Source organism: Camelus dromedarius, chromosome 14 (genome assembly GCF_036321535.1).
Source record: "Camelus dromedarius isolate mCamDro1 chromosome 14, mCamDro1.pat, whole genome shotgun sequence".
Lineage (NCBI taxonomy): Eukaryota > Metazoa > Chordata > Mammalia > Artiodactyla > Camelidae > Camelus > Camelus dromedarius.
This window is the reverse complement of record NC_087449.1, coordinates 13,955,132-13,981,714: the sequence shown is the minus strand read 5'-3', so window position 1 is coordinate 13,981,714 and position 26,583 is coordinate 13,955,132. Positions and strand designations below refer to the sequence as shown.

The 26,583-nt window shown below is 37.3% G+C and overlaps 1 protein-coding gene across 9 annotated transcripts in view; it reads left to right on the top strand.

Moving 5' to 3' along the window:
• The window catches only part of ST6GALNAC3 (ST6 N-acetylgalactosaminide alpha-2,6-sialyltransferase 3), a 548,516-nt gene that overhangs the window by 371,398 nt on the left and 150,535 nt on the right, over positions 1 to 26,583 (top strand). The window contains exons 4-5 of one of the 9 annotated variants that reach the window (XM_064493442.1): positions 7,121 to 7,227; positions 15,265 to 15,915. The exons of 7 other annotated variants lie outside the window; for them this stretch is intronic. In XM_064493442.1, coding sequence (XP_064349512.1) covers positions 7,121 to 7,223 — 103 coding nt within the window. In that variant the 3' untranslated portion in view covers positions 7,224 to 7,227; positions 15,265 to 15,915. Of the gene's footprint in view, positions 1 to 7,120; positions 7,228 to 15,264; positions 15,916 to 26,583 lie in introns of those variants that run through there. One more of the 9 variants, XM_010989050.3, reaches the window with a different exon arrangement.

Sequence of the window (26,583 nt, the reverse complement as noted above, 5' to 3'; positions counted from 1 at the left end):
CCGTGATGGGAGGTTAATCTGTGGCTGTTCGCTTTCACTAAGGTGAAGAAGCAAAACTAAGCCTGGTCCTTATAAAGGATTTAGGAGATACAGAAGGAAAGCTAGCATTTATGGAGTTCACATTCTGCTCCAGTTACTCTGCTAAGTGCCTTACATGTATTGTCTCTAAAATTCTCTCCCTTACCTGGCAGGTAGGTATTCATTTCCCATTTTAGAGAGGAGGCAGCTAGGGGTCAGAGAGTTTAAGTAACTTGCCTAAAGCTGCCCAGCGAGGATTGGTAGATTCAAAGCTAAGATTGTCTGCATCAAAGCCCATAATCTTAGGGGATGAATACTGATCTCTCTCTTTCTGTCCATCTTCATATTTCCAATGGAAGACAAGGGAGTCCATTCAGCACCTCCTCAACATGGGCAGTCTCTTAGTGTCTCTTAGTGTCCTCACTCTCCCCAGAGGAGGGCTCATCTGAAATGGGAGAATACAGAAAGCCCGAGTGTCTTTACCAGGCAAGTCAAGGGCAGGGTAACAACTCACACCCTTTGGTTGAGCTCTTCCAGGCCCTGCACACCAGTCTGTCCCACTCTGAGGGCTTTGCCCCTGTGACTCCGTGCAGTAAGCAGGCCACACAGGAGCTGCTTCTGGCAGCCCGGCCAGGGCTCTTCCCTCTTGATCTCTGTATTACTGCTTGTACCTAGTGGCCAAGTCAGAACCATGAGTTCCCAAGAGACAGTGGTAGAAAGTCCTTCCACATTCCCCTGTGCTTTTACTCACCCATAAAACTAATGCTCTATTGTAATCACCAACTGGCTTGTTCTTTCTGTTCTTAATTGGTTAGAACCCCTAACTGATGAGTAAGTGGTTAGTGGGTTAGTGGGTTAGTGTCCTAAGTGTTCATCAGCAACATATATCAATAACATTTATCTATCTATCTTATCTATAATGGAATACTACTCAGCCATAAAAAGAACATAATTTTGCCACTTGCAGCAATATGGATGAATTTGAAGGGCATTATGCTAAGTGAACTAAGTCAGACGGAGAAATACTGTATGATATCACTTATATATAGAATCTAAAAATACAACAAACTAATGAATATAACAAACAAGAAGCAAATTCACAGATATGGAGAACAAACTAGGGAGAGAAGTGGAGGGACAATATAGGGATAGGACAGTGGGAGACACACACTATTGGGTATGAAATAGGCTTAAGGATGTATTGTACAACATGAGGTGTATAGCCAATGTTTTGTAATAACTGTAAATGGAGAGTAACCTTTAAAAATTGTATAAAAATGTAATAACTTTTTTAAAAATTAAGTTAAAAAAATTTTTAAAGACTAAGTGATTAGGTTTTTTTTTTCCCTAACTATCAGTCTCCACTACTGACACCACACATAAAGGAACTTTCTAATTGTGAGGGTCACTAAGGTGACCTGATAGCCTACAGTATCCAGGATGGTTTGGGGGAGTTTTGACCAACAGGAGAAAGAAGCTTTCATAAAATCCTCTTCATTTTTTGAAAACTATTTAGTTGATCTCACAAATTTGCATTACTTTTTCCTAATTCAGGTGTTTATTTTGGAAGAATTCAGTTTCTAAAAATGCTTCACATTGTTTGCTTTATTTGCAGATCTAAACTACTTTACCACTCATGTAGACCGTGTAGGGTCAAGAGCCTTTGATAAACCTTGCCTCATTCATTTCTCAGGGCAGCAGAGAAAAACAGAAGGATTAAGTTTCCTCTCTGTAGAGGAAGAAACATTGAAATTTATGTGACTTGTCCAAAATCACTTGGCTAGAATGAGATTCTGATTGCTTTTGTGTTCTGATACATTAACCAGCTGGCCTTAAAATATAACAGCACTTCACAACAGAGGATGTAAGAAAAGTAATTGATAAATTCAATAACATAAGAATATAAATCTTCCGTATAGCAATATTAATTAACTAGACAGCATAAAAAGATAAATAACAAATGGAATAATTTGCCCCACTTGACAGATAAAGCATTAATTTCCTTCAATATGCAACAAGATCTTTACACATCAATAAGAAAAATATAAACAACCAAAAACAAAATAGGCAAAGAATAAGACATAGAATTGGTCAACGACCAAGAAAAGATACTTAAAATTATGTATAAGAAATACCACTGAGATATTATTTTTCACTCATTGGCAGTAATTAAAAGGTCGATGATACAAAACATTGGAGAGGATATGGGGGAAATTCTAGGTGAGGGTAGAATTTGAACCAGCTTTTCTAGAGGGCAGTTGGGCAGTATTTCTCATTACCTCTTAGTAATACGCATATTGTCTGGCAGAGTGTGAACGTAGAGTCCCATTACCAGAAACAAAGTGTACACGGAACCCAGGGGATACGTTTGCTTTTCCTCTCAGCTCCCTTAGCACACTACACAGAGTCCAACTCAGATGAAAATTAGGGAGCTCCTGCTCTCATCTCCTTTCCTATGCCCTCTCTTACCTCCTCTCTCCATGGTTCTTTCTGTCTCCAGATGGTCCCTTTATCTTTCGAGTCATCCTCCAGATTTTTATCTACCAGATTCTCAGTTGTATCAGGTCCTCCCCTGGTGGGATCCTGCTGTGCTCTGGGGTGGGTGGAGGAGAAGGGCTTTGTGGACTTCCATGTGGAAATATATAAGATAATAAAGCATTTCCCTTGCTGCTTTTGACCGCCGCGTATAGTGTAACTCAAATGTACTGCAGTAATAGAACTTCTTGTGAGCAAGAGAGAAAGTAAAAAAGGAATAGAAAATTCTGTTCAGCTGTAACATAAATTGACCCAGAGTTTACACTTGGAAGAATTTATTCCATAGAAACACTTGCAAGGGTGCCTGTAGATACATTTGAGGAAATTAATTTCAACCTTGTTTGTAATTGCAGAACATAAAATATAAATGGCCATCACAGACAACTGGCAAAAAAAATCATGGTGCACCTCTATTATAGAATACTAGGCTGCCCTCAGGAATGGAGTAGATCTTCCATTATGCTCTCAGAGGAAGTTGCCTAGAGTAGAAAGCAATCTCATATTCTCCAGGATGAAGATTTTTTAAAAGTTTTGGTTAACTTAAAAGTACATGCTTTTAGTCTTATAAATGAAATAGTCAAAAGTTTACTTATGTTTAATTTATGAACCTAGTTACACACTCACATTTAAGATCACATATCCTGCAACTTATTACTTTGGAAATGTTTTCACTGTTTGCATTTTTTGAGTCAGTATTATTTAAATATTAAAGAAACTGCCATCTAACATAATTTTTAGAGTACACTTCACTTATTTCCATCTGTTACTTGAGATGCAGCATTCGTTGGCCCTCATATGATGCTCTCACTAGAAACTTTATCCCAAACCGCAAGGACCCATGCACATAACATCAGGAAAATTGCTTTATCATCACTCATTCTGTAGGTGTATATGTGAGATTCCACAACACAACTGCCTATTCTGTTACTTATTAAAATATCTTTGAAAGGCTTGTTTATACAATGTCAAGCTTGAAATTTTGAGTTCTTACTCCCAGGAGTGAAAACTAATCTGATCAATTTTTTGTCCTCGTTTTAATCAATTCCATCAGGAAACCTCAAGAAGCATTCAAAATTATTGCTGACTGAGGTTGGTTCAGGCTGATGCATCTTTCCCAAACAACAATCTTTTGTTCAAAATTAAGTAATGAGGAAAGCTCTCCATAATCTAAGAGATATGGCAGGAACCCCCAAATTATCCTTTTCTGAGGGGTAATTTGGGGAAAGTAATTTCACCTTTTACTCAGGCATTTATGGAATGGATATCGATGTGGAAAAACATTCAAGGTATATTTTGAAGTAAAAGAACAGGTTGCAGAATAGTATTTACGGTGAACCCATTTATACAAAATAAAAAGGCAAAACTAGTAAATGTTATCTCTAATTATATGTGGCCACATATTCATAAACCTTTTCTGGAATAGTACACAGTGATTACTCCAAAGGGTGTGGGGGGAGGACCCCAGGAGGTGGAGGAAGACACATGTTTTTCTCTTTTTTTCTCTTTTAACCTCCTTCTAGTGTTGGCAATAACATATTAAATGGAAATTAGTTTAAAATGCACTCCTTTCCTTTTCTTCTCTGCCTCCTCATCCAAGCCATTCCTCATTTGGATTTTTGCTTGCTGTTACTTTAAGCCAAATTAAACCACTGACCTTCTGGTGGAAAAGGCCAGAGCCTGTTCAGTGACTCCAGCCTCTTTCCCATCCTTTCTCTGCTGCAGACACTACCCAAAGCCCTGGGCACGCTCCATCTGTAATTTCTAAGCCCCTAAATGTATATAGGATGCTTTATAAGGCAAATCTTTCAAAAGGCAAGGTCCTTATCCCAGGAGATTGTGCTCTAAGTCACACAAAAACAAACACCAGGGAGACTAAATCATTTTGTTGCCCTGAAACAGCAGCAGAGGAGGTCTCAGTTTAGGGAAAATTGACTGAAGGAAGCAAATTTTATGAGGTGAATAAAGAAAAAGAACAAAATATGCTTATGAACAAGCTAAATACAGTTTTTCTAAATTAATGAAATCGACTCACCTTGTCTCAGGCAAAAGGAGTAAAGGAGTCCTCTCTTTTCCTAACCCAGGAAACCCCACTAAACCATTTAAGAATGTTGGACATACGTGGAAGTGAACATCTTACTTAATATCTTCCTCTGGGAATTGAGACTTTATTTCCTGCTTTCAGGGAGACAGAAAGGACGGCCAGAGGGACCCTCTTGCCTTGGCCGGTTCTTAAGTCACTTTAATTCAAAATAATCAATAGAGCATGGAGACACTTTTGGGGGCAGCCTACTCTGGACTCCAACATTTCCCTCCTCTGTAACTTCCCTGGAATTTTCACATATTAAAAGCTGAGCTGGTGACTCTGGTGTGTGTGTGTGTGTGTGTGTGTGTGTATGAGAGAGAGAGAGAAGAGAATTTAAAAAAGAAAATTAATGAAACCAAAGGTGGAGAAGCAGGATATCAAGGCAGCCGAAAGAATTAAGTCTCGAGAGGCAAAATGGAACAAAGCTATGGAAGCTTTGACAGGAGGACAGAGGGGAAGGGAACCAGTGCTTAACGAGTGCACACTATTAAATAGGAGCCCTGCTTGCTTCAGATTGAGAAACCCTGGCTGAGTGTACCCAAAAAATGGAAGTTTCTTTTTCTCGTATAACAAGCAGTCTGGATACAGGGAGTCATGAGAATTGATTCAACCAATCAATGAAATCAGAGCTCCTGATCAGCTCAGCACCTCTGTGACACCTCTGGCCTCCCCAGCGTTCCCACATTCTGAGATGGCTGTGCGGCTGTGACACTATCAAGCATCACGTCTTCCCACACATCACTTCCAAGCCTTGAGACAAAGGGTGACAGAGGGCAGTGTTTCTCCATCTGTCTTATCCAGGAACCCCAACCCCAACCCCTCCCCCCACCAGCAGTGTCTCCCCACTTCTCATTAGCTGGAGCTGTGTCAAGTGCTCACCCTGTATCAAACACTGCATCCACATGTTTGGGATCAATGGATCTCTTCCTGATACCTGAAGAAAAAGCAGAGCTCTGCTGGCAAGGAAGAAAAGGGAACGTGATCAGCAATGTCTGACACACACTTAATCTTCTCAAATAACCTTTCAAGGTTAGTAGTAGTACTGCCATTAGAATTAGTTTTCTAGGGCCGCCGTAGCAAAGCACCACAGAGTGGGTGGCTTAACCAACGGCAGTTTCTTGTCTCACAGTTCTGGAGGCTAGAAGGCCAAAATTAAGGTGCTGGCAGGGTTGGTTCCTCCTGAGGACTGTTAGGCAAGGATCTGTTCCAGGTCTTTGTCCTTAGCTTGTAATTGGCTGTATTTTCCCTGTCTCTGCACACCATTCACCTCATATGCATGTCTCTGTATTCACGGTTCCCTTTTCTATAACGACACCAGTTACGTTGAATTAGGCCCGCCTTACTGACTTCATTTTAACTTGATTACCTCTGTAAAGACCTTATCTCCAAAGAAGTTCACGTTCTGAGGTTCTGGAGGTTAGGACTTCAACATCTGAATTTTAGGAGAGCACAATTCTATCCATGACACCATTATGTAGAAGAAACTGAGGCTAGTGAAGATTAGATAACTGGCCCAAGACCACAGTGTCTCCAATCTTAGGTATTTTTTTACACCAAACCTGTGTACTTGCCACCATAACACAGGAAAATAAAAGTTCATGCATGAAAAATAATGAGTAAACAGTATTATAATATTTCTACAGTAAATGAAAAAATGTAGGAATATTATACAGTTATGCAAAAAAACATTTTAAGCTAAAACATTTGAATCAGTATCTGAGTGTAAATGGAACTTAAATTATACTTATATATCAGATTACATGAAACAGAACCTAAAAGTTAAGTGTGCTTTGGGCTCTATACACTAAGATAAAGGAAGCCAGCGAAAGAATTCAAGGAAGTGGAGCAGAAAGAATAACTGGCCCACCAAAAACTATCAGCAGGCAGGATTTGCCAAAGGAAAAGCCATCTGATGGTACCTTAAGTACATCTACAAGGACCCTATTCCATATAAGGTCACATTCTGAGGGTCCAGGTGGACATCCTTCTGGAGGGTCACAATGTAACCCACTACAGTATTGAATAAATGTCTGGGGGAATAAATGAATGAATATTCAACATGGCTTCAATATTCAGTGTGAAGATCTATGCACTTAATACTACAAGAAAGTAACCTGTTTTCTAAAGTATACAGAAATGTAAATGCAGACCAAACATACAGATAGCTTAGGAAACGCCACCGTGGATGCTTAAGGAACGTTTAGATGTCTGTGCTAGAGGGTAACACCATCTACGTGGGGCCTTCACTGTACGGAGTTCTAGATTTGAGAGAGCCAAACGTAACTGTGGTCCAGTGGCCTAACAGACCACATTACAGTGGGATTTTATTGTTGCTGGAGTTATATTACTCACAACTTGAATGTCTCTAAACTATTAAGTAGACTATTAGTATCGATACTTTTAAAAAAGCTTTAGGCTGTAGAGAGATGCTCTGCTGTGAAGAAGCACTTTAACAGGATCATGCCCACTGTGATTTTTTTCTAGCATATTTCAGGTGTGGCCGTGTCGAATGACGGAGAGATCAGAAGCTTCTAGTACTTCTCTCTCATCTTGTCATATCACATATGAAACTCAGCATGGCCAGTGAGGAGGTGGGTATCACCACATCACAGTCCTATAAAAAGAAAACAATTCTCTATCAGGTAATGGGGCTAAATATTTTTCTGGCACCTAATAGAAACTTTATTATTTTCAGTAGTAATGTGCTAAAATTAGCACACTTAGGGAAGAAATGGACAGCCAAAACTATGATTGAAACACTCGGGGTGGTATGTCAGATAACGTTTAAACATGCAATCACACTAGAGCTTGTGTATCATCAATTACTGACACCACAGGGAGTGGTCATTGTTCACTTTCGAAATAGATCCAAGTACAACCTAAATTGGGGCCCAAATTGGCAAGACTCGGTCAGCCTGATTTGAGGATTTTATTTCCAAAGACACAAAGCCTTCAATACATTTGGATGCAGCATTGCCTCTGCATCCCCGGAGAAGCAGAGCCAGCCCCTCTGGCTGTACGTTGCTAGAAATGCAGCCTTGTATATTGCAAGCACAGGAAATAGAAGTCAGAGCGGAGGGCCTTAGGCTGCAGGATCATGAACCTTTCACCTTTGCTAATCGTAACCATCAGAAACAATTTTTAAATGGACACGTGGAGCAGCTTGTGCATGGGAGAAAGAGGTGCCACTTAACTTCAGTGCCAGGCCAGTGATGATTTGACTGTTTGTACTTGTCAAGAGCCGCTGAGGGCAACCTCCTTATTTAACAGCAGTGGAAACGATGAAATATGTTCAGCTCCTACCCTGAGATGTAACCATTGTTTAATAATGTGATGTGAGTTTTATTTGACACATCACATGCTAATAAACTTCAGAGTGTTGCTGAGGCCCTTGGAGAAGGAGCTCTCCTGCCTTCAGTGGGTAGTCCCCTGCACCCTGCTCGATCTGGGGGCGCTTGGAGATATATCTTTATTAGCAGGTGTGTACCCAAAGGGAGAGCAGCTACTTCTACTACCGCTGCAATATGACAGAAGTTCAATTGTAGAATAATATTGTATTAAGATGGAATAAAGAAAGAAGACCCTTGTCCCAGGGAAAAAAGGAGCCTGGGCCCACCACAGGCAGAATTGGGAATTCAGTGAAAGATCTATTACATTAAATCTTCATCCTCTTTCAGAGACCCAGGTAAACAGATTTTCATTGCCCTGAGGCTCTCCCTGGCTCTGTGCATCTTCCCAGGGCTGAGGTTATCCATGCAGCAACACCCTCCCTAGATTATGCTGCATGTGCCAGACTGTCCCAACTCATTCTTTAAAAACATGACTGAGCAACTGTCGTGTTTGACTCTGCACTGGGGAACATACATGGGGGTATATCAATATGCTTTCCTTTCCAAGGCACATTTATAGTTCAAGGAGGACTTCACTGCCTGATTCCAAAGGAGAGACTAATAATGGGGGTTTCAGGTCCAAGACAGGTGGCTTAGCTAGTGAAAAAGGGAGGCTGGAGACAGTTTGGCTAAGGAGGCTTGGATCAGATGGCAACACTCAGATCCTGTTATAAAGACAATCAGCTGTCACCTCTCTGTGGAGGGCAGGACCTGGAGAAATGACCAGAAATCAGCAGAAGTAAATATATATGAATGTTGACATAATGGAGTAGAGCCTTAGAGTATGCAATGAGAGAACAGAAATAAATATGTAAGGTGAACATCCCTTCGAAAATAATGAAAAATGGCATGCAGTTGGGCTCTGGCAGGAATTTTCAGGAAGAAGCAAATGATTAAGCAAATGGCCCCACCATTTGTTATTTCACAAATAAAACAAAACATGTAAAATTCTGGCCAGTTTACTGCTATGTCTCTCAGGAGCTGCTGCTGGTTTTGATCCTGTCGGTCCTAAATAAAGAGGAGGTGGGGCTGGAGGGAGAGGTGGCTGGAGGAGGTAAGATGGGTTATGCAACCGGTGATGCAGCTCAGGGAATAATTTGGTGGGAAATATTCATTCGTTCCACTTCTTTTTAATAAAACAGGTTTATTAAGATATAATTGACATGACATAATTTCACTTATTTAAAGTGTACAATGCAATGGCTTTTTAGTACATTGAGAGTTGTACAGTCATCATCATCATCATCAATTTTAGCATATTTTCATCACCCAAAATGAAACCCCAGACCCTTTAGCTGTCACCCTTCAGGTCCCCAGCCCCCATTAGCCCTAGGAAACCACTAATCCACTTTCTGTCTATGGATTTGCTTATTTGGGATATTCCACATAAAGGGAATCATACAATTTGTGATCCTTTGTGACTGGCTTGTTTTAGCATAATGTTTTCAAGGTTCATCCATGCTGTCACATGCATCAGTACTTCATTCCTTTTTATGGCTGAATAATATTCCATTATATGAATATACCACATTGTACCTATTCATTCATCAGCCAACAGACATTTGGGTTGTTTTTACTTTTTGGATATGAAAAATGCAACTATGAATAGTCATTCATAAGTTTTTGCATGGATGTAAGTTTTCATTTCTCTTGGTTCTGTACCTAGGAGTGGAATGGCTGGATCGTACAATAACTCTCTGTGTAGACTTTTGAGGAAATGCTAGACTGTTGTTCAAAGCAGTTGTGTCATTTTACTTTCTAGCCAGGAGCGTATGAAGGTCCAATTTCTTCATATCCTTACCAATTACTTGTTACCATCTATCTTTTAAATTATAGCCTTCCTAGTAGGTGTGATATGGTATGTCATGGTGGTTTGGATTTATATTTTCCTGATGGTTACTGATGTTGAGCATCTGTTCATATCCTTACTGACTCCTTTCACTTCTTTATCTTGACTAGTAAACTTGCCTTAGAGAGATTCGTAATGCAGAAAAGTTCCAATATGCTGATGTCTGTGCACAAAAGAGCCCCTGGAGTGTCTGCAGAAAGACTCAGGAAGGCTGCATCATGTTTAAAATCTGTCCCTGAGCCCTAGTACTACTGAAGCATGACATCCAGAAGTCTGCCTCTAGAGCATGTAGAAGAGGCCCTAGAAAGAGCAGTGAGGGAGGGTGGAGGGCCTCACAGCAGGCACCGGCCAGGGGCTGAGCTGGACCCCAGGTTTCTAGGTGAACATCAGTTAGCACATACCCTATCGTTTTGTTTCATTCTCTTCCTCTTATGCTCTAAAATTTTATAGATTTTGGAACACAGTGTCACTTTTACATTAATGAAAATTTGAAAATTGATGATAATGTCTGAGACACTGAGCATATTTCTCATTTAAAAACCAGTAAGAAAGATTTTTATTGTCATATAAAAATATACCAAAATTGCCAGGATAAACCAGGTGGTCAGCATAGAGCATCAACTTAGTGAGGACAATTTACATTTAGAATAAATACCTTACTGAGCAGGGCAGAGTCTTCTAGGTCTGAGAAGCTTCTAATATGAAAGTCTATGAATTGAATAGTCTGACACTTTTAAACTCATCAACAAATGGGAATGGCATTATTTATTCTGGAAACACCAACAGAGTTATTCTTCAGTTGATATAGTGTGAAGTGATTTGAATGCTGGCGGTCTAAGAAAGCATCTTTTATCACTCGGTGCAGTCTAAGAGAAAAAAAAAAAAACAGATAAACAAATATGTGAACACAAAATGGAAGCTGAAAAAGAGGGGTAGAGTGATGACTATAGCTGCTTTCAAATTTGCAGTCAAAGAATGGTTTCAAAAATAATGGCAAAACTTCAGAAAATTGGGTTGAGTCAAATTAACTTCCATATTTAGATGGAAATTTACAATATTGGGATTATTTGGGCTGATGCTACAGCAATATCTCGGTTAGAATCATAAAAAGAATGAGGAGCCCTGCTTACTCTGACACTGTGAAATGTAAGAGTAGTTCTTGAGATATTGGAACTACATCAAAGGGAACAAATAAACTGGATACTGTTTGTACCACTGAGATTCAAGCTAGGAAAAGGTGTTAGTTTCCTATTGCTGCTGTAATGAATTACTACAGACTTACTGATTTAAAACAATGCAAATTTACTTTCTTAGAGTTCAGAGTTAGAAGCTGAAAATGGGTTGGCAAGGTTATTTGTGACTGATCCTTCCAGAAACTTTAAGAGAGAATCTTGTTTTCTTACCCTTTCTAGCAAGATGTGTGCAAAGCTGTTCAACATTCCTTGACTCATGGTCCCACATCATTCTGAACTCTGCTTCTATTGTCACGTCTCCTTTTCTGTCTCTCCTGCCTCCACCCCCCTTATTTTTTCTCTTATAAAAACCCTTGTAATTACATTGAGACTGAATAATCTCTGATAATTTCTCCATTGCAAGATTCTTAATTACAATTGCAAATTCACTTTTGCTGTGTAAGGTAACACGTTCACAGGTTTCAGGGATTGGGATATAGACATTTTTAGGGGGCCATTCTAATTATTACAGGAAAGAAAGGATTTTCTTAATTCTTTGAATATCAGCCTCAAGGTGGTGAAGAGTGTGTTTGTTTTGTGAGGGCTGAGCCAGATTCCAGGGCACAGTTTAAACATGGTGGGCTGTCCTGAAGTGTCATCTGCTAATGATGAAATCAAAGGCTTGGATGACACAGATTTTCCACGTTAGACTGAGAGATCACAGCATAAGTATGTAGAACATGATTTAACCCACAACATACTAAGAGCTGTGAGCAGGAACTTTAGAATGGGTGTCCATACCAAATTTATTTACAATTAGAGGCATGATTTTGAGCTGAAAATAGTATGTGTAAGCTATTATGGGCTTTGGCTCCTACCTTTGCCAAAAATGTCTTGAGGACTTTGAGTGAGGTAGTATGCTGGGTGCTGGGGAAGGCAATACAGATGAGACACAGATGTGCAGTCCAGCAGCCCGTAGCCAGAGAGAGCACATATACCATCGGAATGTGTTATCATAGGAACATTAGAGTGAGCTGTGGGTCCAGAGGGAGGGGTACTAGAGGAAGGATAGTCCAAGAAGTCAGAGCAGAAGGTACTAAAGATCAGAGATAACATAGGGGGGGGTCTAAAAATAATACCAAATAGCTTACTATTTGCCATTCACTGGCCTCAGACCTTTGTATATATGAATTCATCTGCACAAGTCAACTCAATTGACTTTCTAGATAGAGTTTCTCAGACACTTGCTCACTTCCCCTACCTGCTCTAGTTCAGAACGTCAGGATCTTTTGCCAGTGTTTCCTAACTGGTGTCTCTGCCTGCTTCTCTACACCAGACAGATCCATTTGTATACTAAATCTAACTCTACAACTTAAAACCTGTCAAATCCTGCCCAGTATAAAATGTAAATTCTTTAACTCTCCAATCAAAGCCCTCAAGAGTCTGACCTTGGTCCCCATTTTGACCTCAACCCCACCCGTCTCTTTGTCCATTCACTCTACCACGTACAACCCAGAAACAGTGGACTCCTTCCCCCAACAGGCAACTGTCTCACACCCATGGATCTGCCTTCTACACCTCCTTCCCCAGGTAAATCCTGCTATGGTCCAAATTCTGCTCCTCCTCAGAATTCTTTGCCAATACCCTCCATCCCCACCTGAGTATCACTCCCCTTCTCTCCCACAAGGCCCGGAACACAGCTCCAATCTTAGGCCTCTGTTCTCCCCGCAGATTTGAAGTGTGTTCAGAGCAAGACATGGAATTTTCATCTTCCTTTCTTCAGCCCCTGCACAGTACTTGACAAACAAATGTTTGTTATATTCAACTAAACCAAGCAAAACACCATCTCCCTCCACTATGACTGCTTTTTTCCATTCAGAGAGTACAATCATGGGTGATTCAGGGACACTTAAAAATGGAAAGGGCTCCACCTCGAAGTCCTCTTGAATGTAGTGAAAATGAACATCAAAATCAATATGCCATTCAGTTTAGGGATTTGAATAAATGATTTCAAATGAACTGAATTTTCCTCTCAACAGCAGGTGGTGGAACAACATGAATTATTAGGTAACATACTTAAAGTCATAGCTCTCTCCTGACTTCTCCTACGATTTGTTTTTACTTCTCTTGCAGGCCTCTGTACTTGTGTCATGGCCACCTGAGAACTATTTATCTCCCTTATCCTCCCAGAGAGTAGAAACTGTCTCTTAGGCTCCAGATTTGGAATTATTTCCTGGCATTAATCTCTTCTTCCTCTATGCTACCACAACATCATTTCTTCTTTAACTGATTCTTTGTACATGAAAAAAACCTCAAATTTGAATACTACGATTTTTTGTAGGGGAGGAATTTAATACTAAGGAAAATAGAATTTTAAAATGTGAATGATTGCCTCCATTTCTCCCTCAAAGTAACCTCTAGTACGAGTCCAGCCCTTTTCCTATGCGTGTGTGCACACCCGCACACACCCTGCACTTAGGTGGTGGTCATTCTTTCTGCTGCTGCATATTATTGGATGGAATTATACTAGCATCAGTCTGCCACTTAAGCTGTTTTTTAAATGTTATTTAACAAAATGTCTTGAGAATATCGATACATATATACACATACATATACATATATGTGTATCTATAAATAATCATATCCATACATACATGTATGGATATATGTATATATATAAATTTTCTTCTTTCTCCTGTTGTTTGCTTTTAATGGATATATGATTTTTCCTTTTTGTTTTTGTTTATTTTTTGCTTAAACTAATTGAGTTAGGTTTCTACAAATGACAATTGAAAAAAATCTTCTCTGCTTTTTTTTTTTTGGGGCTATTGCTGAGTGTATATGATTTTTGTATAAACGCAAGATATTTGATAGGAGAGATTCCCAGAAGTGAGGTTGCTAGGTCAGAGAGTATGTGCATTTTATATTTTGATAGCTATGTACTGACAGAGTGCTTCAAAAAGAGTGTATGCTTGGATAGTATCTGAGTTTGTGCTTCACCACATTTTCAAAAATACTATCAATCTTTTCTACTTTCTAATAATATACTCTCTTTTTATTTTACTTTCAATTCTTCTATACTAGTGAGATTGATGAATGTTGCCTAAATTTCTTAGCCACATGTATTTCTTTTCTTGTGAATGGTCCTTTGTTTAGATTTCTAGTGTCTGCTTGTCTTTATAATGTTTTCAAAGAACTCTGTACAAAATGAACAATAAGCCATTGTACATTATACATGTTATAGGTATTTCCTCCTAATTATCTTTTAACTTTGCTTATGGTAGCTTTTTCAATATAGAAGTTTAAAAAATATATAATAAAAGCTTTCAGTCTATTTTTCTAAGTCCATTTATCATTTTATTTATAAATCTGATAATCTGATGAGACAGATCCCAATTAATTATGGTTTAATTTCAAAGTTTTCCATGATATTCTTGAGTACTTTATTGTTCTGTATAAACTAAGTAATTATCTGTTTAAATTTATTAATAACCATGGGATTGTGATTGAGATTTTATTAACTTTGTAGATTTATATTGAGAGGATCAGTACATTTAAATATGAACACTTCTCACCCCAAATTTGATACATTGCTTCATTTATTCATCTCCTTTTATGTTGTATAGTAAAATTTTATCATTTTCTTCATATAGGTCTTACACATTTTATGTAGATTTATAACCATGTGTTTTATAGTTTTATTGTTCTGGTGAATATGACTTTTTAAGTTGCTCTTAATATTTTACTTTTGGCATATAAAAAAGTTAATTATTTTTTATTTTTACCTAACTTTTCTCATGTAATTTTTCATTAAACTTGTCGGTTTTTCATAAATCTTATTTATTCTTGCAAAGATTCAGCTTTTGCTATGATCCATCAATCCTGTTTTTTTTAAGGTTTACCTTCAATTACTGCTATATTTACTTTCTACTTTTATTAAGTCCTTCCTTTAATATTCTTTTGTTGCTTTGTTGTTTATTACATTAAGTTGATTATTTAATTATTTTCTACATATTTTTGTTTTTAATGGACATTTAAGGCCACACTTTTTAAACTGAATTTTATCTTTGGGTTGGCCATTTTGATATATTATTCACTTCTTAAAAGACTTTGATTTTAATTTTGATTTCCTCTTAAAGTTGAGATTTATTAAAAATAAAGGTTTTTTGCATTTATAATTGGAGAGTTTTCTGGTTATTGTTTTTCTTTGTTTTGCAGGAAAGGGTGGCTTGTTTTTTAGCCAGAAAATGGAGACTGTGATTTCTACTTTTTAAAATGTGTGACTTGTTTTGTGGCTTTATTAGTCAGTTTTTATAAATATTCTATGGATATTAAAAATGGGTCATTTTGTTTATTGATATGAAATTCTAGCTGTATATATTTTAAAATACATGATAATTTTGAATATCAAATAATCTGAATACCTATTTATTTATGACAACTTCATTTTGCTGATTTTTGAGAGAGATGCAATTGCAATGTTCAAATATAATTGTAAATTTATTTATTCCACCTTATACAATTCTAATTAGTTTACCTATGTTTTTGATGTTCTGTTGTTAAGTACGTAATCATTTTTAATTCTTTTCATTTAAACTCAAGTACAGTACACCAGAAGTTAATGCAACATTGTAAATCAACTATACATCAGTAGAAAAAATAAAAAATAAAAAATAAAATAACCTTAAAAAAATAAACTCAAGTACATTTACAATTGCTAGGGGCAGTCTTGCTTTACTAGTGAAAGTTTATGCTCAAATATTCTGTGCTGTTGTAATACAGGTTTGACTGTAGTGAAGATCATGTAGCTGAAACTATTTGTGTGCCCCATATAACTTCTATTTTAAATAAAGTATTTTAATTAATTCACATTATTGTAACTGAAATATTTATTCTTTTATATTTTGATGGTTTCTTTTTTCTCCTTTTCTGTATTTAGTTGATTTTACTGAGTTTTTCTTCATTCCTTCTTTAGTAATTATGCATCAATTTTTCTCCTATATTATATGTTTAAGTATGCTATAGAAACATAATTTCGAATTGTATGTTAACATTAAGTACTTTTCAAAGTTAACCTCCTGAATTAGACTCTTAGTATGTTTTCAAGTTCCTTTCACCCTCCTGCCCCTTTTTATATTTATTGAAATGGTTAACAATTATATATTCGTTTTTTTTTTTTTTTATTTTCTTAGTAATTATCCTGGAAATTGCCTTAAGTGTCACAGCCTTATTACCAACTGTTTTTAGACCTAACAACATGCCTCCTGGTTAAGCTATTAACCATCTTTTCTTATATCTCAAATGTTCATCCTTTTTTACACTTCTCTGGAGCGTATTTTCAAGTGTTCCCTTCAAAACACCTGTGGGACCATATATCCTGAGGATTTGTATCTAAAAATGTCAACTTTGTTTTCACATTTACAAAATAATTTAAATGTAAAACTCTAGTTGAAAATCTTGTTTCCTTAAAACTTTTGAAGACATTGTTCTACAACCTCTGTGCATCTAAATTTTCTGATGAAGAGAGTGTCATCAGTTAGCTCCTTGTTCCTTTGCAAGTCATCTTTATTCACTGTACTGTCCAAAATAGTAGCCACCTGTATCACATGTGGTTTTGGGCCTTTAGAATGTGGGTAGTAGATTGGTGAAGTGAATTTTTAATTTGATTATATTTTGATTAAAAGTAAATTTAAATGGCCACATGTAGGTAGTGATTTCTGTAAAGTGCAGCTTTACAGTCATGCAGCTATGGCTAGTTGTTTCCTTGGTCTTTATTAATACTCAGTATGGGCTTTCATTCTCCATGAGTCACTTTTTCTTTCATACTCTTCAACTCTGTCCTTTGTACTGTTTTGTAAGAGAATCCCTCATTTTGATCTTCTAGTTCATTACTCAGTTTTCAACCATTCTGCTGATTTATTAAGTTTATGGTAATCCTGTTTTTAATTTCCAAGAGCTCTACTCATTTATTTTTCATAGCAGCCAGCTACTTTTATAATAGATAATATATTTTTAAAATATTTATGAGATTTAAAAAATGTCTGTGTATATGTATAATATACATACTTGTTTTTCTTGTTTCCTTTGTTATCTTCTGTTTCCTTGGTGGTTATTTCCTCTGTTTGTTGAGTCAGTGACTCTTTTCATGCTGTAGTTCCCCTCATGCATGTTTGCTCATATTTCTGTCTGAGGATCCTGATTGACAAGTATTGATAGTGACATCTTGTTTACTTAGCACAAATGAGAATCTCTATTGAGCTAGCAGCAAATGCGGGCACTGATAATGGGAGTGTTGGTTCCAGGGACTAGGCAAGGGAAGAGAGACATGTAACTAGTCAAGCCCTCTTTAGAGATCATTCATAGCCTCTTACCTTGGCACAAGAAACAATAAATTACCAGAGGTGTTTCTCAGAATTCCCACTTTATATAGGCATACTTGGAGCTTAATCCTGGAATCAAACACTGGAGTTGGCTGCTCTAAGAGCGGGCAGGGGTGGCATAGTATACATGCACGCACGCACACACACACAGATCAAAATGACCTGACCTATCATCCACGGTCTTACTTCTAGCCTTCATTACCACTTCTAATCTTATGTTTAGTTGGCATTCTTCTGGAAATTTTCTCCTGTTTTGGAGGCTGTCTCTTTTATCTGTATGGCTTACAGATTCCAGAGAACTGCTATGGTTTTTCTGAATGTTGGATGCATTTAGATTTAGAATTATTATGTCTTTCTGGTGGACTGGCACTTGTTATAACATGACCTAGTTTAGCCCGAGTAATCCTTTTTGCCTTCAGGCTTTTTTGGCTGATATTAGTATAGCTATACCAGTTTTCTTTGGTTAGTATTTACACAGTACATGGTACATGGTGCCTCCTTACTGTCGTAAGCACATGTCTTTTTTTAAAACTAGCCTGAAAATATTAATCTTTTACTTGAACTACCTGGTCCATTTATAGTTAATATATACTTGGGTTTACAACCACCTTCTTATTGTTTGTTTATTATTTGGCCCATCTGAGGTTTTTTTTTTTTTCATGCTTTTTGCTTTTATTGCCTTCTTTGGGATTAATCAAGTGATTTTTGTCATACAATTTTTTCTATCTAATATCTTATCAGTTTTATATTTTAAAACAATTTTAATAGTAAAGAGATCAAAATATTCATCCATGACTTATTACAGACTAATACAAATGATTGTTTTTACCTCTTCCATAATAATAAAATTTACCCTTTCTGTTTTATTGTTGTCACACATTTTAATTCTACGTATATTTTAAATTTCCCAGACATAACCATTTTTTGTGCCATCTATATTCAGTTATATTTACCCACATACTTATATTTGTGTCATTCCTAATTTCTTCCTCCATTTTCATATTTTCCTCTCTGACCATACTTCTTTGGCTGAAAACTTTCTTACTGTTTCCTTCAGTGCAATCCTACTGACGACGAATACTTTCACTTTTCTTTTTCTGGCAATGTTTTTATTTCCTTTGTTTTTAAGGTACATTTTCACTGGGTGTGGAATGCTATATTGACAGGGTTGTTTTTTTTGTTTTGTTTTGTTTTTTTAGCACTTCTAAGGTATTATTCCATTCTATTCTGGCTTTCATAACCTACATAAGAAGCCAACTGTGTTCTTATTGGTGGTCCCTTGAAGACTGTCTTTTCCTTCCCCTGACTGCACTTAAGATTTATTTTATTTATCTCTTTTTAAGTCATTTTTAAATTATGTACCTTAATGATTTTCAACAGTTATTTATTCTGCTTGTAGTTTGCGGAGAATTTTGAAATTGTGAATTGATATTTTTTCTCAGTTTAGAAATTTTTTTGCTGTTATCTATTCAAGTTTTATTTCTTTTCAACCCTCTTTTCTCTTTGTGATATACCAATTACATATATGCTATGCTGCTTCTCATCTGTTCTTGCCCCCTGCCAATTCTTTGATCTCTCTGTGCTTCCATTTAGATTTTTTCCATCGACTGTCTTCAATTTCACTATTGTTTTCCCTCAACTCTGTCCAGTTTGGAGTTATATCTATTAATTTAGTTCTGATTGTAAGATAAGACACTTTACTTCTGCAACCCCTATCTAATTCTTTGTATAGATTCTTTGGTGGATTTTTATTGTGTCAATTAAGCTAGAGTGAACTGCATTTCCAAGAATTCTCTTGCTTACATGTTTTGAGTTCAAGTAGGGCACAAAAGACATTGTGTATGAGATTTGGAAGCGAGAACTGAAGCAGTAGTCATATAGACTTATGCTTAGAAGGTCATGCAGTGACATCAAATGCCGTTGCATCTCACACACATCGTCACTGATCTGTTTGTTCACCTCATGGGTGTTGGGCAGCAGCCAGGTGTTCAACTACTGCTCCTCTTTCAGCTTATCTGAATCCTCAGCAAAATGTGTGTCCAACTGTGATGAGGGGCAAGAACTTAATGTGCATGACAACTGTCAGTAAAATTAGAGGCAGTGAGAGACTGGCATGGGTTTTAGTCCATCCCCATCCTACTCATTCTTTTAGATTCCAGTTTATCCTCATTTTCCTGAACTTTATATCTGTCTTTTCTTTCCCAAATACCTAACCTTTAGACACAAAGTTCCAGTACAAGACACAAAAACATCCCCTGTGTAGTGTTTTTTTAGCTAGCTGTCACATTTGTGTAAGGATAAATCCCTAGAATAAATTAGAGAATCATACATATATATATAATATGTATGTTTGTGTATATATATATGTATAATATATAATGTATATAACTAATGTAACATGAGTGATTCAAATTCTTATTACCTGGCAAAATTCTCCAACATTTATCTTTTTTTCTACATATTTTTCTTGTTTTTGTCTATATTAGTCAATTATTTTATAGCCTTTATGTTATAACAGCAGTATCTGTATCACCTATGAATCCATTTCTGTTGCCTGTTTTTCCCCCTTGGTTTTTGGACATATAGTCCTGTCTTTTGCCATGTCTAGAATGAGTTTAATAAATGAAGAACATTTAGTATAAGTGTTGAAGGAGTCTCAGATATTGTGATCTTGCACCAGAAAAGGATTCTTTTTTCCCCTGCTAGGTGAAGTGAAGGGCTCTCTTAAATCATTCAGGAGTGAGCCAATTTAAGGCTCAATTGAAGTTTTTAGTAAACTAGAACTCAGTCTGTTGCTGGATTTCCCTGCCTCCAGTCCGGACACCTCCACTGCTTGCAGTTAAGAGCCTGCTGTATTCACTAGGCCCATTGTCAAAAGCAGGTCTGTCTTCTCAGCATCAGGAGACTACAGATTTTCCCACTTTTTTTTCTCCGAGTTTATAGCTGAGCTCTTTAGTCTTCTATCTTATACACTTTCAAATTTTGGCGAATATTTTTGAGGGAGGAGTCACTTCTGTCTTGAGGCCCCTCAGGTACCCAATTTTATGAGTCCATCTCATCTAAATGCCAAAACATGCACTGGTTTTTCTGTCTTCAACAGTGGCCACGTGCACAGTGACAGCCCAGGCCCTCAGCCTGTGCGTGCAGGAGTCAGCAAACCTTTCCAGGGAAGAATGCAGCTGAAGATTGTTATGACACCCTTCCAAGAGTCTCTTCTGTATATATTTTAAACAGAGGAGTTTTGTGTTTATTTTGCTTTTTTAAAAGGCAGTTCTTTTCAGCGGGTGAATTGGTCTACCAAAAATGACTTTACTCTACATGGGACAGAAAAACCTGTCAATCTGTTCTTATTTATGTCTTCCCAGATTTCTGTCAGTATACTGCTCTGCTGTTAGGATGCCCAGTTTTCCAGTCTTACCATGTTTTTATGATTGTTTGTTATGAGGTCACATCAGAAGTAGTTTGAGAAGAAAGGCAGTACCTGCAGTAAGCCATTGGAACTAGAAACCCCATAACATTTTTGAACCTTCTGCCCCATATTACTGTTATCTGATTATGTCTGTCCCTACTACTATGTTAAAAATTTCTCAGGGACAAGAACTCTACATTATTCATGTTCATACTTGCCTTAGTACTTAGCATATGTAATCACATGTAATTAGTGCTCATCATTTACTTGTTAAATACATGAATATTTTGTAAGTGAGCAAATGACCTCAGATGTTCAGGGTCAGTGACCTCATTGACATCTTTCACATTTTGAATAGTGTTGCTTTTAAAAATCCAAAACATTGTATAAAATATAAGCCAAGTATTTTGTTTCTTTACAGAACCTGGTATTTTCTATGCCCTTAAACAAAACTTAAACAATAATAAAACAATTTGTCTCTAGCTTCTGGGTTTTCTCAAAGAGAATTCTTTGAAAATGAAGAACTTTAATCATCTGGTCCCTTTAGATTTTATAGTAGTTCAAAAAATATAGAAAAAATCCTGATATATATTTCTTTTCTCTCCTAACATTTATATTTCCCTTCAGAAAAGAAAAAAAAATCACATGAGAAAGAAAATTGAAAAGAAATGTTACCTAACATAAAAAGTCATACTTTTCAAAGATTATATTTCTACTTCTACATAATATGCTCTCATTATGAAATCATCAGTGCATTTTTTAATCATAAACAAGTCGCTGAAAAGAAAATGAATAGCAATGTAAATGACTTTCCAGAAAGTGACATCTATTCCTACCTCAGAAAAAATTAACTCTCTGAAATATTAACTGATTATAATGAGGAGGCCAAACTTTAGATAAACAGAGGAGCCGGGGAGTATTTCCCACAGGCCTGCAAGCTTGTTGTGAAGACACCTAGGAACACTGCCTCTGAATTTAAATTTAAAGTAAATAAAAATAGATCAGAGTATCAGACTGTCAACTTGAAGACTTCAACTGGGAATGCCATGTTTCTGTTCCTTTGCAATTCAACAATAGAGGAGGAAGGAAACATAATTCTAGAAAATAAAATCACCACAATTCCTGGCCATTAGAAAGGAATTCCAAAAAGATCTGTTTCTGTTTCTTTTTTCCTAAACTTAGAAATAAGTTATGGGCATAGGTCATCCCGTGAGCCACTGAACAAATGCCCAGTTGTTTTGACAGTATTCAAACCCAGTAGAGAGAACATTAATCTAATGTCTTTCTTATAACTGGCACAGGAGGCAGCACCACTAGCTACAAACTTCCCAGTCCCTTGTAATCTTCATATTCTGGACTTCTGCTTTGACTTTACACCTATATATTTCATTTCTCATGAGACTATTATTTATATACCTTGTTTGCAAGTTATAAGACAACTCATTCAACACAGTTCCTTCAAACAGCAGAATTTTACTTCCAGAGGTTTCAAATGGACACGTCTCTGGAGTACACCTAATGTGTGATGGAGTTAAAAACAGAAGACGGTCAAGATTCAAGCTCAAGAACAAACATCAAAAACAATGACAAATGCCGACGCTGTGTGGTGCTTCAAAACATTCAGAAAGAGATGTCTGACCTTTCTTCATCTTTCCATTTTGTTCTGAAGTTGCTCCTGCTGTCCTTTGGAATAGCATAAACTTGGAGGAATGAACACTCATCTCCCCTCTTCTTTTGTATGTCTTTCCATGAAGATAGAACTTGCCTTTTTTCCTAGCATTGACACTGTCCCCATAGTTTACAACATTTCCAGCTCTCCTCAGAGGCTTAGTGGGCACACAACTTCCATTTCCAGCACTGTTTATCAAGCAGTGAACTATGGAACCAAAGTGGGGCAAATTTTTTTAGAATCATGTCTCAGAAACCTAAAACTCTGTGGTTACAACTTCAGACAGTTTTATGCCCAGAGAGTGAGCTGTAGCCCTTCCAAATATTCATGCATGAAGCTCATTAATAATTTTCTTCTCTCAGTAACCAAAGATGAATCCTTTAATTTGAAGTGGCCTTAACACTAATGAGTCATGTCATTACTCTGGAATCCTTTAAGTTGATTTTTTTTCCTCATTGACTCAGTGAGGTAGAAATTAAGGACAGCTCCAATTAGCTCTATGTATTTCCTGAAGCATCTGCTCATCGTTGCAAATTGATCCATCCTAAATATTTATTTGTCTCTAAATGCTATGGAGTCAACACTTCACTTTAAATTTCTTTCTTTTTTTTCCCAAACACAAAATTTCCTTTTAAAGTCCTGTCAATAACATGATTTGCAATTTAAATGCTTTTAAAATATGATCGTGCCTGCTGTGTTTTTTAATACTCCCTTCATATTTAATTGCTGTAGACACTTTAATTCCTAATTAAACTTTATTGTTTATAATGTTGCAGTCATTAATAGACATGATAGGGACAAAGATGTCTAGTTCTAGCAAATTCTCTGACTGCTAATTCTAGTCTTACTGATAATACTTTTCATAGCCATAATGAATTAACGGGGTGCAAAGGAGGGTGGATAGAAAGTGAGACAAAAACAAGTATACAGGTCATGTTTTTGAGGATTTTTACTAGGCATTCTGGAAGACAGGCTTGAACTGGACTTGAATTGAATCAGACTTCTTGATTTGTAGGAGAAATTGCCTTTAGAAATAGCATCTCAAACACTTGCAAGACGAACATCCTCATTTTTCAAGTCTCCTTTCTCTATCGTATGCCCAGGTTTTGCACTGGTGACAGAGAGAAGCATATATTGCACACACAGAGCTTCCCTCATCCTCAGAGCCTTAAGAGACTTTTATTGTGAGAGAATGGAGACACTTGATGAATCTGATGGGTTTTGGTCATAGAAAGATTTGCTATGAGCCATTGCACCAAGGTTGAAATACCCAAGAGGCTGACAAGCTTATTGCCCATTTCAGAGATTAAATAGTTTTGGGAAAATTTTTTCCCCTGGCAGTTGTAATTGTGTCTGTGAAATAAGTGTTCATTCTGCTTGAGCACTGTGGTTTGAATGCTTCCTTCTATATATCCCCCCAGTGGATTGATTCTAAAAAGGTTTGCTCAGATTTCCCTGTACCAATGCAAATTAACCCGTGAACTTGATAACACCTCCCCACAACCTTCAACTTCCTTGCCATGTCCCATGCTGGTGGGTAATCAGAGACACCATCAAGTACTTTTATCATGGATTATGTCTGTAGCTGTTCAAAGGAAGGGAAAGGAGCTGAAAACTCATGCAGCTTAATAACGTGGTTATAGGCAATGGACAGAGGCTACCATCTGTAACCTTGAGAGCGTTAAGCTGCTTGAGTAGCACCCATGAGCAGATAAAGTGGTCATTTAGCTGTTGGGACTTCCAAGGCATCTGAGAGCGCCTCAACTGCTCCGGATAAAATAGTGTGAGGATAACATCTCAAGAAGAGGAAAGAGGGCACAAGCAGGAAAACACAGGCTCATCACAGACACATCATCTATTCCCTGACTTTGCCCAGGGTCAGCATTGCATATTAATCTGCTAACTGCTGGCAAGTATCTGATCTTTTGGGTGATTCAGAACATTTCTGTTTCTAGCCTGGGTGGATAAAGATCATTATGTGTTAACACAGACCACAACGTATTCCTCTTACACAGTCAGTCATTATCTAGAATCCCTGGGTTTATCATTTTGAAGAAGCCTCAGTATCACACCTCAGAATTGAATGTAAAAATATCAAAGAATTCTGGACACAGTAATATTTCTTTCTGAGCATTCACTATATCCCTGGCACTGTGCTAAGTCTATGATTGAATTATCTTATTTAATCTGTAATAATTCTACCAGGTAGGTTCTGGTGTTATCCTGTGGTAACATACTCAGAGAGGTTGAGTAAATCACCGAAGATCACACAGTAATTAGTTCAATCAGTTTGAACCCAGGTCTCCCTGATCTTAGAACTGCCTTCCCTTTAACCCTCATTATCTTGAGAAAGCAGGATGAGCAGATGCTAGAAGTAAGATGATTGTTTACTGACCAGTACTGTATGCTGACCTCCATTTTGTCTGATTTTTATGGCATTCTTTTATTGGGAATGCCTTCTCAATAATTTTTAAAGTGTTATTTGTGGCTCCAAAGCATTCTAGGATGGTATTTTAGCCCTATTACCTTTCTTTCTCTACTTTTTTGGGTTGTCAGTGGTGATCAGTGTTCGTGTCTGAGGCGAAACAGGGGTAGTCACAGCATAAAAGTGAAAAAGCAATGGCCAAGGACGTCTTTGTTCAGGTGATGGTGGGATCACCGCAGCATCATGTGCTATTCTAGAAGCAGCTGTTAGCCAGATGACAAGAGAACACAAAGGAATCTATACCGAGAAGTGCCAAAACCATACCAGATGTGAACATCAGGTAGATCTTTTTTGAGAAAAGTAGATTTGGGGTGGGAAACAGGACTTGGAATATACATATAAGAATTAGAAAATTTAGTTAAAAGCAAATCTTAATCAATGGAAATGATTAATATACAGGCATTTGAAGTGGACTGATTGCTGTTTTCTTACATTTTAACCAATCAGAAGTGAATAATAATTATTATATGGATATTGTATATTTAAAGTTTATGTGTCAAGGGCAAAACTCTCCAAAAGCGGAGGATATTCCTTTCTCACTCGCTGCCCACCTGTCTGACATTCTTGGCAGTGTGTGTTTGTTTCCTTGCTTGGTTCATCCGATTCTTTTCTTCCTTCCCTAGTCCACCAAGGATTCAGATCCCAGATGGTAGGGAGATCAGAGGCAGGTTCAGTAACCTTCCCTGTCTCACACGGATGTTGTAGGGATTAATGAACTAACATATTCTAGAATGATTTTAAAAAGTGAAGTGCTATATAAGTGTCAAGCATGATTAACTAGCAGCCAAGTTATTAGGCACCTGAATATTATGCATCTTTTCTGAATTTCAGAAAAATGGATGTGCATATTCATTTTCAAAAGCACTATTATTTGAATGATATTCAGGCACTCAAATAAAAGTCTAGCCCAATCTTAATTACCTCCACTCTTCTCACACCCATCATGTAGACCTTAAGAGCGACATATTTATGCAACTGTGAGTAAGAAAGACACAATTACCAATCTCACGGAGTTCTCAGTGCATCAAGGGAAAGACACCATGCAAAATATTAGTTGCTTTTCAACCTACAGCCCATACTCCTAGTACAAGAAACAGTGAGGCCTGGTGGTTGGGAGTGTGAACTCTAGCCCAGACTCCTTAGGGCCAAACCCTCATTCCACTGCTGATTAAGTAACTCTGGGCAAGTTGCTTTACCTCTCTTTGCTTTTGTTTATTTCTGTAACAACTGGGGACAATGAGAGTACCTATTTCATAGCTGATATATATAAGGTACTCAGAAAAGCATTTCCTGACGTGCGGTAATTGCTCCTTAAATGTTAACTATTATCATTATAATTGTCATTATTACTGGCCTAAGGAGGTTCCACCCTCAGATAGATAAATAATAAATAGGATTGGTAGTTCTTTTGCTAGGACTCATGTAATGACAGTTGGCAGTTTACAAAGCCCATTTATATATAATACTAACTCACAGTTATTCAGCATTTGCCGTGTGCCTAAATACCACAACCACCTGGTGAGCCGGGTTAGGACAGCGGCAGCTTTTATTTTTGCTTTATTTGCTCAGCAAGGTTTTGATCCCCTTTCTTCTG